The 12,291-nt window shown below is 35.3% G+C and overlaps 2 protein-coding genes across 3 annotated transcripts; one reads left to right on the top strand and one right to left on the bottom strand.

The window, feature by feature from the left end:
- Positions 1–456: 456 nt before the first annotated feature.
- On the bottom strand, positions 457–6,967 carry LOC101735890 (GTP-binding protein SAR1b). The gene is made up of 5 exons (XM_004931110.5): positions 6,596–6,967; positions 6,271–6,321; positions 5,432–5,551; positions 3,979–4,280; positions 457–3,261 (listed from the first exon to the last, which is right to left on the bottom strand). Exons 2-5 carry the CDS (start codon positions 6,311–6,313, stop codon positions 3,145–3,147), a joined length of 582 nt encoding a protein of 193 aa, XP_004931167.1. The 5' UTR covers positions 6,314–6,321; positions 6,596–6,967; the 3' UTR covers positions 457–3,144.
- Positions 6,968–7,262: 295 nt separating this feature from the next.
- Positions 7,263–8,800, top strand: RpS14 (ribosomal protein S14). Of its 2 annotated transcripts, none has more exons than XM_062669984.1 (3): positions 7,263–7,454; positions 7,692–7,936; positions 8,526–8,800. In XM_062669984.1, exons 2-3 carry the CDS (start codon positions 7,700–7,702, stop codon positions 8,742–8,744), a joined length of 456 nt encoding a protein of 151 aa, XP_062525968.1. In that variant the 5' UTR covers positions 7,263–7,454; positions 7,692–7,699; the 3' UTR covers positions 8,745–8,800.
- The last annotated feature ends 3,491 nt before the right edge of the window (positions 8,801–12,291 follow it).

Genomic DNA, 12,291 nt, shown 5'->3' with positions numbered 1-12,291 from the left:
TTTATGTACAAAGCATTTATTGTCGCTTAGTCACGTTTGCCTTTCAAGCGTCGATATGTTTATACTTTTCAGAGCTTGCAGTAACCGACTAGCGAATAATTCAAATGTGCCATTACATTTCTGGGCGATAAGAATGTATGCCCTAACGTCTTTTAACAATAGTTTTTTTAGGTCAATTTTCTATTTTATAATAGAAAATCTGATGATAGACTTCAGTCAAGATTGACAATAGGGAAACCCATTTATTATGTTTGAAATACGAAATCTTATCTGACTATTAAATTTTTTCGTTTTGTTTAAAATAATATCCTGTCATTGTTTTCAAATAATATATTTCAAATTTGAAAATACGTACAAAAGGATCGTAGTTTCAATTAAAAAAATCAAAGTAATACATATAGTATGTATCGCAATGTATTTGTATAAAAACTAAAAACAACATTGAAACAAAACAAATATTTCGTACAAATTTTATTACAAACTTTGTTTTTAAGACAAACTGCAGATTATCGAAACAAATGTATAAATGACGCAGGGCGCAGCGCTGAAGCCAGCTGAACGCGAATGAACCAAGAACGGCTTGTCTACCAACCCACCAATACTGCCCACTCGACAGACACATGTGATGTTCAAAAAACAAACAAAAATAACTATATAGGGTACTTGACTATTTTCTGTACACTGCGGGTGGGGCACACGGTATCACCTTAGATGTTACAAAGTAATGTATTGCAAAGTTTTAAGGCCGCACACGCAAAATAATTCATTTAGATTAAATAATAATAACTAAAATAGGGGAATATATTTTCTATTTGATGTTCTTCGCCTGAGCAGTTTCTAAGAATTCGCTACAAAATACATGTAATAGCTTTCAACATTGCTTCCTTTTTTTACCTTAATAAATGCTATTTTTAGTAAAACCAATAATTTTATTATAGTGTTTATATTTATAGTCATACGGCATCCCCGCCTTGTATGAGTGAAAATATATTTGAGAAAATCATTTTAAAATTAATTAGAAAAAGAAGAGAATGCAATATTTAAATCAGTAAGTCTGTAGCTCCTTAAATTTAGTACAATAAAAATCTGTACTTAAGTCTCTATTATTAAACCACCCAAATAATTGTTTCTAGTCACGTGATTGTGTCGTAACATAACAGTAAATATATAAAAAATGCTTTTGGACAGAAACAAGGTCAGACGAGGTCACAGTCTGTTCACCAACGTGTGACGTCACCAGAGTTTGAGGCCTCTAAACGAACAATAATTTAAATAGTCACATACCCTATTATATCATACTGAGATGATCCTTACAATTACATAATTAATAGCCGTTAAGTATTCAGACTAACCGTTCTAATACAAAGCCCAAAAAATACAAGAAAATAATTTACAAAAACATTAATTACGATTTGAAGTTTTGCAGAACGCCCATCACTCAATGTTGGAATGAAATCAAGAAAATAAATATAATGTCATTTCAATTATTATTTATTATTTTATACAGTTTGAATCCAAAGACGATACGTACATAATATAAATTATAATGACAAATAAACATACCGGGAGAATTTTTAAAATCTGCTTAATTGAATGCGACGCGAATTCGCAAATATAAATATTATTAATATCCCATCATGAGGATATATCTGGCTGGACATGCTTTGCACCATTGCCCGAATTAAAAAGAAAAACAAGGTTTCATAAACCTAAAGAATTACAAGAATAAACCTTCATCCTTTAGATTTAAGGTTAATGATTCAATATATGAATTACGAATACTTACAGTCCAAACTAGGGCACAAAACATTTTATAAATATCACTAACTCGCTTTCTAGGAATGCTTGTTTTCACAGCACTCGGATACGCTTCACGATATTAAGGCGAAAACATTGTAACATTGAGCTTTCATAAGAAAATCACAACATAAAAAATATTAATAAACATGTTGGAGAAACATGGCACCTGTCTAGTGTAATCTAGTCACAAAATCTTATACGCATTACAGAACTTAGTGGTAGCAGTACTTCAAACAAACATTACTGGAAAACGAGTATAATACGTAACGCCGACAGAAGGTTATTTATCGATATGCCATATATCATCTATACGACATTAGCTGATAAAAACTCTGGTCTGAATATTAGACTACAGATAAGAATATTATAACATACATGATTTTATTTGTTCCACATGTTGACTTAAGCCATTGACCGCATGAAAATCATTCATCTAAATGAAAACTGACTGAATCGTGATTATACATAAGATTTTAGGACGAAAATAACAATGAAACAATACATACTATTTATAAGCGCAGTAGAAACGGCCCTATGAAGACAATAAAGTTTAAGTGAAGGCGCTGGTATCAAGAGAAGGAGCCTGTCTGTAAGCGTTGCGCGTTAAGACTATAATGAAGTTTAAAATGTTACTTGTAAACGTAGCTACTTACCTTACTACAACACTAAATATATTTAAATTCATTAAGAACATATCATCTAATTTTTCTGTATTTATAAAATTTCAATTTTTAAAACATTTCAATGTCGATGAATCTTTAAACAGGTACATACTTTAGTCTCCTCTCATGTTCATTTCGATAGATTTTTTTAAAATACTTTAAGCTGATTACAACTTAATTTATTACAGTGTTTCCTCTTCAATGTGATACATTACTGTAGAAATGTTACTTGTAAACTTAATATAAGAATTTTTCATAACATTTGGAAACATTCAAATGTCTTTTAATTCAGTTTTATACTATTATAATATTTCTATCGAGACTACTACGGTTCGTAAAATTCGAGATATTCTGTTTAGTTTTCTAAAAATCGACTCTAACCAAAAGTCCCGTTTGTCTTCCTTAAATGTTTGTTGTAATAAAAAAAAGGCAGAGAGAAGCACCTTCTGGAGCCATACTTAGTATTCATCACTAACAATAACTTTGAAACCAGTAATTAGTGCTCCAGAAGATGTATCTGCTCTGTTTTATCATATAACACGACAGGTAAGTTCACAGTACTCTTTTTTTTAATATCTTACCAGGAATATATTTTTCATGGCTAAAAATTGTAAAATAAAGTATTGGTCTTAGTAAATATGCAGCTACGTTGACGAAGCTTGATGACGCGGATGCAACGCGCTCAGTCGATGTACTGCGCGAGCCAGCGGAAGCCCTCGCCGTAGCCCTGACGCTTCAGCACCGAGCACATGAAAAGCTCCAGCGGCCGACCGGGAAGCTCGGACCTTGATACTTTTCCCTGGAAATAAAAATGTGGATCGACTTATTTCTTTCAATTAAAATGATAGCTGCAACCAAGACTGGATTTAGACGTAATGCCGCTCCTGGGCACCGGAAAAAAAACCGCCCCAATACTGGAATTTTACCTAAACTTATATAGTTAATATATTTTATTTTTCACAATTAAAATAACTAATTTATTGCAGAAACTTTATCATATGTTATATATATTCCAAAAACATAAATAAATATTTGTTTTTTTTCTAACAATTATAAATTTTGCACTTTGCCACCTTGCTCATAATTATATTACATAAAAAAAAACCTAATTAAATTTCTTTAATTCCAGAAAATGGAAATTTCGATTTTTTTTTTAAATGTCCAAGGAAATAAATTGTTTAAATAATTTTGATTATTAATTTTGACCAAAAGTGCCAAATTTATAATTCACAAATAATGGATGAATTGAATTTATTGAACTATCAATTAAACAGAAAAGTATTAATTAATAGAAATAACAGCAATCTTGATAGGACTAAAAAAAAACTTTAACTTTCTAAACTTTGCCACCCTGGGCACTTGCCCCGACTGTCTCGAGTGTAAATCCACCACTGGCTGCAACATATTCACTTAACGAAATTAAACAGGGTTTAGCTTTTCCTACTTAATACTTCTACAAATTAGTTTAGAAATATATAGCAAACTTAATTTTAATTGACAAGTTATATATGCTAACCTTTCCAGTGGTCTGCTGATACAGATTGAAAAAGTGACGTAGTTCGTCTTCACTGGCAGCACCGGGTTTATCAATCTTGTTGCCGAGAATCAGCACAGGGCAGTTACTGAGCGTCTCGTCAGTGAGCAACGAGTCTAGTTCAGCCTTGGACTCCGGCAGACGTGGCCGGTCACACGCGTCGACCAGGAACACTATCGCGTCCACCGCGGGGAAGTAGTCGCGCCACACACGACGCGCCTGCTGATGCCCACCGAGGTCGAACGTCGTGAAACGCATACTGCCTATTGACAGTTCCTCGGATGCTGAAAATTGATATTTCCATTTCTTTACTGGTGGTAGGACCTTTTGTGAGTCCGCGCGGGTGGGTACCACCACCCCGCCTATTTCTGCCGTGAAGCAGTAATGCGTTTCGGTTTGAAAGGTGGGGCAGCCATTGTAAGTACACTCGAGACCTTAGAACTTATATCTCAAGGTGGGTGGCGCATTTACGTCGTAGGTATGGGTTCCAGTAACCACTTAATACCAGGTGGGCTGTGAGCTCGTCCACCCATGTAAGCAATAAATTTTTTTTATTGTATAATACAAATGCAGATTACAGGAATCTTGTATTAATTTGGATATTGTTTAATTTTTTTTTATTAAAGGTTATTCTTCATTTTACATTATATTTTACATACAAATACATACATATGCATATGAGCAGATACATACTAAGGGAAGTCATTAACTAATAGAATCCCTACTAACTAATAGAACTCTTCAAAAAAATCATTTATACATATTTTGGGCTACTCTCAGTAATGTAATTGCATCATTGGTGTAGTATTAGTATAGAAGTGACACTGATAGTTAAATATGATCTCTGGACAATTTCCTCATACTCAAGTAGTCCACTAAAACAACTGTTTTACAAGACTACTTTTAAAGACTGATTGCGAATCAAAATCATCATCTTTTAAAATTGCTTTTGAGATCTGGATGTGTACTAATGCTTGTCTCAATTGTTTGTTACCAATACACATAACACAAGAGAAAATGTTAGGTTTAGGTCATTGTATGTGTAACCAGCTAATGAGTGGTAAGACAAGTTCACAAAATGATATAACGATCCTAATTTGTGAGTGAAGCAGTAATTAATTACAATTCCAATATAAGACAGACTGTGACCTCTAGTTTTAAAAATCGTCAACTGCTACCATGTGTCCATGGGCTCCTGTAACCTCATGATAACAAGTGGGATGTGATTTGTTCAATTCATTTAGGCTAAGATATATTTAACAAAACAGGGTTTTTTGGAAAGCTTTTCCAATATTTCATATATATATAAAGAAATATTATCATAAACACATTTTTTTCCACCTCAAACAACCCATTTCTGAAAATACTTTTATCTCGACAATTTTAAACGCAGGAATGAGTACCGTTTTTAATTGTAACAAAAGTTGATACTTACTAGGATGTAAAGTAGGTACATGTTGAGCAAGTCTATCATCTTTCAACATATGTAAGAGTGTTGTCTTCCCTGCATTGTCAAGTCCCAGAAACAAGAGCTTGCCCGACTTTTTCCATAGACCTGATAACAACTTTTGTTAATTAACAAATTTATCATAGTATGTTTGTTCTCTATGCATTCCAAAGACGTTCAGCTGATGGTGATGAAACTGAGTCTTGTTGTTGACTGTTTTGTTAAGTTTTCTGTCATATTACCATCAAAGTATAACAGATAAGGCTTATTTAAGTTCAATAAATAGATGTATTTATAACATTTAACAATAGTCAAGACTGTGACCTTGGTAATTTAATTACATTCAGTTGGACTGCTAAGACTAGTAAGTTAGAAAAGTTTAAATCTACAAAATTAGTAGTTGTCGAGTAAATAAGAGTGATCATCAATTCATGTCATGCCAGATGATTGCACTTTGCACCCTCAACTTATCTCTGTTGTCTTGAAAATCCCTTCCATTTAATATACTAGTTATTTAGTAGTAATTTCAATAACCCCTTAAAACTCTTTGATCTGTGGCATATAAAATAATTTACAAAACCATTTGATTATGTACTTAATTTTACTGGATTTACTATGCTGTAAAAGTATACAGAAGTTATTGACAAAAATATTTAGATTTTACCCAACAGAGGAAAGCTTTTTCAAACATAACAATAAGACTTTAAAGAAAATTATATCTCTTATGTTGTATTGTTACAAATTTATTTATAATTATTAAACTAAATATTTTATGTTTATGAATAAAGTTGAAATATAACGTAAGTGATAACGAAAGTTTAACTTACCAAGAAATCCCAACACTCCAGTGAACCAGTCGAGGATAAACATTTTTGAATCTGGAACGTAACGTAACAACTATACATTCAGGATTTGCACCTTTCTTACAAAGACTAAGGCACAATGGTAATGACTTGCAAATATTTTTTAGTTTCAACTGCGTAACAGCATCAAGAGCTAGAATTAACCACAAGATTTTTAATTTATAGCCTCCATGCCGTCACACACGACTAGACAAATATAAAACGCAGCAGGATTATTGAATTGGGTAATATGACAGATTGTCATTCATGAAACACTCAGGACGTAAAGTACACGTAATGAAATACTCACATAATTAAATTGAACTATATTAATAACTAATCCTAAAGGAAGAGTATCACGAGTTTTCGCGCTTATTTGTAATATGTTACGTTGTAAAATGGATAATTTCTTTAGCTAATGATTATTGCGATGAAACTGTGAATCTGTTGGCAATGACGTACGCTATTTCCGGATGTCACAGGGACTGCCAGCTAGAAAAATGGTTTTCCTAGAAATGTACTGACATTTGAAACGATTCCTGAATCCACTTCTTTTTATTCGGTGGTAGTATTGGTCCCTGTACTATCGATTATTAACAAGTGTATAATTCAGAACAGAGAATATGTACAGCAGAATTATTATTTTCAGTAGATAGGCATGTTGTCCTCCACATTAAATATTAAGTGTATTATCTATGTCATCCACTGAGTGGTTTTATAATTAACAAAACTCTCACAAAAAAGTTGACAATATTATTAATGATAAATCCGGTTAAGACTGTTAATGCGAAAACGAAAAGAGAAATACTGTTAAATTGATATTTTCATTACTTAAGTGGGTGAACTTGATCAGAGCCCACCTAATGTTAAGAGGTCACTGGAACCCAGACATCATTACGTGAATACCATCACCAAAATTTCAGGACATGAGACTTAAGTATCTATATATTGATAATACACATTATTTGAAAGTGTCTATGCATGACATGTACCTACCAGACGCTACCAGACGCTCTAAATAAAAAGCAATATTGGCATAATGAAACTGTTCCACCTCTGAACTCTTCATTTTATTTGTATTTCAATATGTTAGGTACATTTTTTTAATCAATCTAACCCTGTGACACTGTTTGGTAATCTATATTCTCATTCCTTGGCAACACCTAAGGGTCAGTTTTTAGTAGATCTTTTAGCCAAATTTCTTTTAGATTTTGACAGCTCTCAAGCTAAAGGTATTTTCATAATTTAAAGAAATATGTGATTATAGTTAGATTTGTAATAAAATAATTATATGTTCAAACATATAGAGAATAGGCGCAACGTTAACGATATATTTTGTGGTGGCTATAATGAAGATTAACTAGATTTTTTGAGGTTACAAGTGTTGAAAATGTTGTTATTTTCAGGCTGAGCCATGGCCCCGAGAAAAAACAAAGTTGCTAAAGAGGAGGTCCAGGTGACCCTCGGGCCCCAGCATTTAGTGGGCGAAACAGTGTTTGGTGTAGCACACATTTTCGCTTCATTCAATGACACATTCGTTCATGTTACTGATTTATCCGGCCGGGAAACTATCGCCCGTGTCACTGGTGGCATGAAGGTGAAGGCTGACCGTGATGAAGCGTCACCCTACGCTGCTATGTTGGCGGCACAGGTCAGTAAACAATACCAAGAATAAAAATATTGTTAAGGTTGTATTGTAAACAAGTTCTCTTTCTACAATGTTCATCATATTTTGTCAGCCCTCTTCTACTTTTCAATCTTTTCACAAAGATGCAATTTAATTTTATGTACAGTTTTTGTACATTTTACTCTGTTTATAAAAATATACTTGTAGGAGGGAACTTACTTGATTAATCTTCGTTTTAAAAATGTATAATATATTTGACTCCTGTTACAGTAATATTTAATATCGATCGTTTTTAATTGTATGCATTTAAAGAAGAAAACAATGCACATAAATATAAACCTACACTACATAAAGGACAGCAAATAATTGCATGTGATATGAGGAGTTCTGGCTATCCATTATGGCAGATAATGCTTTTAAAGGACCTAACCTAGAGTTTACTTATCAGAAAATTTGATAATAATTATACAAAACATAAGAATGTGTAAATTAGAGGTTATTGTTAAATTAATTTTGTTTATACTTGAACAGCTGCAAATTAGTAATTTTGATAACTTAATTTATTAAAATTATGTTTTTACCTAAAATAATTCTATTTATTTAATTGTCATAGGATGTAGCAGAGAAATGCAAAACTCTTGGCATAACGGCCTTGCACATAAAGCTCCGTGCTACTGGTGGAAACAAAACAAAGACCCCTGGTCCTGGTGCTCAGTCTGCACTTCGGGCTCTTGCTCGTTCAAGTATGAAGATTGGCCGCATTGAAGATGTCACCCCCGTACCATCAGACTCGACCCGTAGGAAGGGTGGCCGAAGAGGACGCAGGCTGTAATCTGCTTTTAGGTTAAGTTCAATGTGGACTTTCAATAAAGAAGTTTACACAACAAATACCTTTTACTTTCCAGCTACTCAAAACCAACGTACATATATACCATAAAACACTTACATCCTTAATAAATAAATAATGAGAATTAAATCTAATATTTTAGATCTTTTGAATTTAAAAACAAAGACAATAAAATAATGTATAAATTTTATATCATTTTTGTCTTTTTTTTGTGGCTTAGGTCAGTGAACAAGCTCATGGCCCACCTAGTGTTTAGTGGTTACTGGAGCCCATACACATATACAACGTAAATGCTGGCACCCATCTTGAGATATGAGCTCTAAAGTCTCAGTATAGTTACAACGGCAGCCCCACCCTTCAAACCGAAATGCATTGCTGCTTCACGAAATAGAAGTAGGCAGGTACCCACCAGCGCGGACTCATAAGAGGTCCTACCACCAGTAATAAAATGTTACACAATGTTCTTCCTTCACTGTGGAAGTCAATCGTGAACATATGTTAACTACGTCAGCGTTCGTTCATTAGAAAAATTGGTACCTGCCGACGGGACTCGAACATCGGTGCGTCGGTGGATACAAATGCACTGGACGTCTGATCCACGACGACTTCTTTATATTTTTGTCTGTCTGTCAGACTTTTTGACAGTTAAATGCCAAAACTGCTTAGGGGATGTCCTCACAGAGCTGGGGTCCCTCGCCACCTTACTGCACTCCTTCAGTCATACTACAACAGCCAGGGAGTAGTGAGAGTCGATAGGACTGCATCTGACTCGTTCAAATTTCACAAGGGCGTGCGGCAGGGCTGTATCCTGTCACCCATCCTGTTCAATATTTACGGCGAATACATCGTCAGGAAAACATGCGATGGTTGGGATGGTGGCATTACCGTCGGAGGCTGTAAAATTTCCTACTTACGCTACGCTGACGACACCACTCTCCTGGCAGCCAGCGAAATCAAGATGGGCTGGTTCTTGGACAGGATGGAGCGCACTAGCCAAGACCTCGGACTCGCGATAAACAGATCTAAAACAAAGGTCATGATCGTTGATCGCACAGGCACACTGGAGCTCAGCGGTACACTTAATTTAGAAGTAACGGACAACTTTACTTTACTTTACTTTACGTTTACCTGGGCTCCAACATCAGGAACAATGGCTCTTGTGAACCGGAAATTCGCAGACGGATTGGGATGGCAAAAGGTGACATGTCTCAGCTGGACAAAATATGGAAGGATAAAAATATCTCTATGAACACCAAGAGCAGCCTAGTCCGCACACTAGTGTTTTCAAAATTCATATACGGAGCAGAGACAGTCCTTCTTCAAACGAGGCTTGTGGAGAGTATTAAGCGATAGGCAGCGGCTTGGCTCTGCCCTTGGCATTGCTGAAGTCCATGGGCGACGGTAACCACTCACCATCAGGTGGGTCATATGATCGTCTGCCTACAAAGGAATAAAAAAAAAAAAGACATGGACTATAAAGAAAGCTGACCGCAATCGGATTGATGCCTTCGAAATGTGGTGCTGGAGGAGGATGTTGGGTATTCCCTGGACCGCACGCCGCACTAATGTATCCATCCTAGCTCAGCTCAAAATCCGGACTAGACTCAACCATTTGCCTGCAAGGGATTCTTGAATACTTTGGCCACATTGCAAGGAAAGACAGTGACAACTTGGAGAAATTGGTGGTCACTGAAAAGGTCGAGGGCAAGCGACCAAGAGGCAGGAACCGGACCCGTTGGACGGACAAGATTCATGCAGCCCTTGATACCACAGTGCACGATGCTCTGCACTCAGCTACAGATAGGAACAGATGGCGGTGCATTATAAAAAACAAACTGTTTCAAGGCCATGACCACGACTCTCAGTAATGAGGAAACCGACGCAAGGAGGAGGAGGAAATGCCAAAACCTTGATAATTTAAATTTCATTTAAATTATAGTCTTTAGAATTATAAGCTTTTGCCGGTAGATAATAGTTGCCTATTTCTGCCGTTAAGTGTTCTGCATCCTTCATTCTGTTCTCGTTTGTAGGTTGAGTAAATTACTAGTGATAGAGCAAATTTCAGCAGACACGAGTAGATAACACCAATCTGCTGGTTTTTGCCATGAACCAATTGGAGGATTATATCAGTTGTGAAACTACAATTGAGATCTAGTTAAAAGAATTCATGGTAATGTAGTTCTCATTTGGGATCTATACGTTCTAGTAACAAATACACAGTGTGCTCAGAGCGAGTTTTTTAACGTATTCGATAGCGTTAAAGTTAACTCAAGTTTGTGTGGAGTTGGAACGTTCGCCCCGTTTGCCGCTAGGGGCGCTGTCCCAACTGCATACAAATTTATATTAAGTGTATAATCTATGTACAAATTTGAGTTAGGTAACTTTTACGCTATGGAAAACGTTAAAAAACTTCGGGATGACCTATCGTGTAGACTGTAGAGCTACTATAATAATACTATAAGGTAAGCGGGCTAGTGATGGTGGTACGCATCTACACGTGGTCCATTCTCCAACGAATCCTCTAAGGGCGGATTCGACCAAACTTAAATTTAAACTCGAGTAACTATACGAGGAATAACCTATTCCATGATTTTAATCTCGAGTAAATTCATAGTCGTTTTTCCACGTATACTTGCGCTAGGAATAACAATACGCGAATAGCAGAGTGAATGGTGAACAAAAATAAAATCCGGCAAATAAATGTTGTTGTTCAACGGCATAGTGTAAGAGCATACAAATCGTCAACTCGATTTTGCCGTATTTTAGTGTGAAAAAGTAGCTGTTGTGTAAGATATCCAGCTGTCAAACGTATTATTTTTATTTCTTGTTTGTTTGAGGGAATTGTCAAGTTTTGTCGTGTGGTTTTATCTTTTTTCGTTTAAACGTTGCATTCAGACTATTAATAATCATTTAGTGCATTGCGTTGACTTGAAATTAAAACAGAATAAATATTTATGAAATGACAGAAATCAGATGTTGGACTGACAGACGCCATTACTTTATTCTAGGAATAGCTCCGTTATTCCGTGCGAAACGGCGGTATAGTAACAATTCCCGAATAGGCCCACTATTCTTAGAATTGTAGTTGGTAAAACGTAAAATTGATTTACTCTCGATTAACTGACGAGTTATTCTAAGAATAAGATTTACTCTTGTTTGGTCGAATCGACCCTAACGCGGTTAAGTGTGGACGTTGGTTTTATTTATTCTACAAATTTTACTAAACATGAATACATGAACCTCATAGTGAAATTATATTTTTTTTTCAAACAACATATATCTGAAAGAAAGCATGATGTAGAATCCCAAACATAAACAACACAACGATAATGGTAGGTGCTGTATAAATATATTGCCGCAGCCGAATGTCGCCATCGTGTTTACGTTTCGACAATCGCGTGGCCATCTCGCTAGGCCATCATGTAGAGGAGCCTCTAAAGTATATAAAGTTTGTCCAGTCTACTATTCCAAATATTTGCAATGATTTGATCATGTTGTAGTCCTTAGTCATTTGGGATTTTGACGAACTGCC

This window comes from Bombyx mori, chromosome 9 (genome assembly GCF_030269925.1).
Source record: "Bombyx mori chromosome 9, ASM3026992v2".
Classification (NCBI taxonomy): Eukaryota; Metazoa; Arthropoda; class Insecta; order Lepidoptera; family Bombycidae; genus Bombyx; species Bombyx mori.
Note: the sequence above shows the minus strand (reverse complement) of the source record. Positions and strands in the feature narration are given on the sequence as shown.

Excerpts from the sequence above, each read along its gene's own strand:
- RpS14 (XM_062669984.1), top strand. The coding sequence starts at position 7,700 with ATGGCCCCGAGAAAAAACAAAGTTGCTAAAGAGGAGGTCCAGGTGACC. Across the intron at positions 7,937-8,525 it reads CTGCTATGTTGGCGGCACAG|GATGTAGCAGAGAAATGCAA; the intron begins GTCAGTAAACAA and ends TAATTGTCATAG.
- LOC101735890 (XM_004931110.5), bottom strand. The coding sequence starts at position 6,313 with ATGTTTATCCTCGACTGGTTCACTGGAGTGTTGGGATTTCTTG. Across the intron at positions 5,552-6,270 it reads TGGAGTGTTGGGATTTCTTG|GTCTATGGAAAAAGTCGGGC; the intron begins GTAAGTTAAACT and ends AGTTGTTATCAG. Across the intron at positions 3,262-3,978 it reads ATCAGCAGACCACTGGAAAG|GGAAAAGTATCAAGGTCCGA; the intron begins GTTAGCATATAT and ends TTTTATTTCCAG.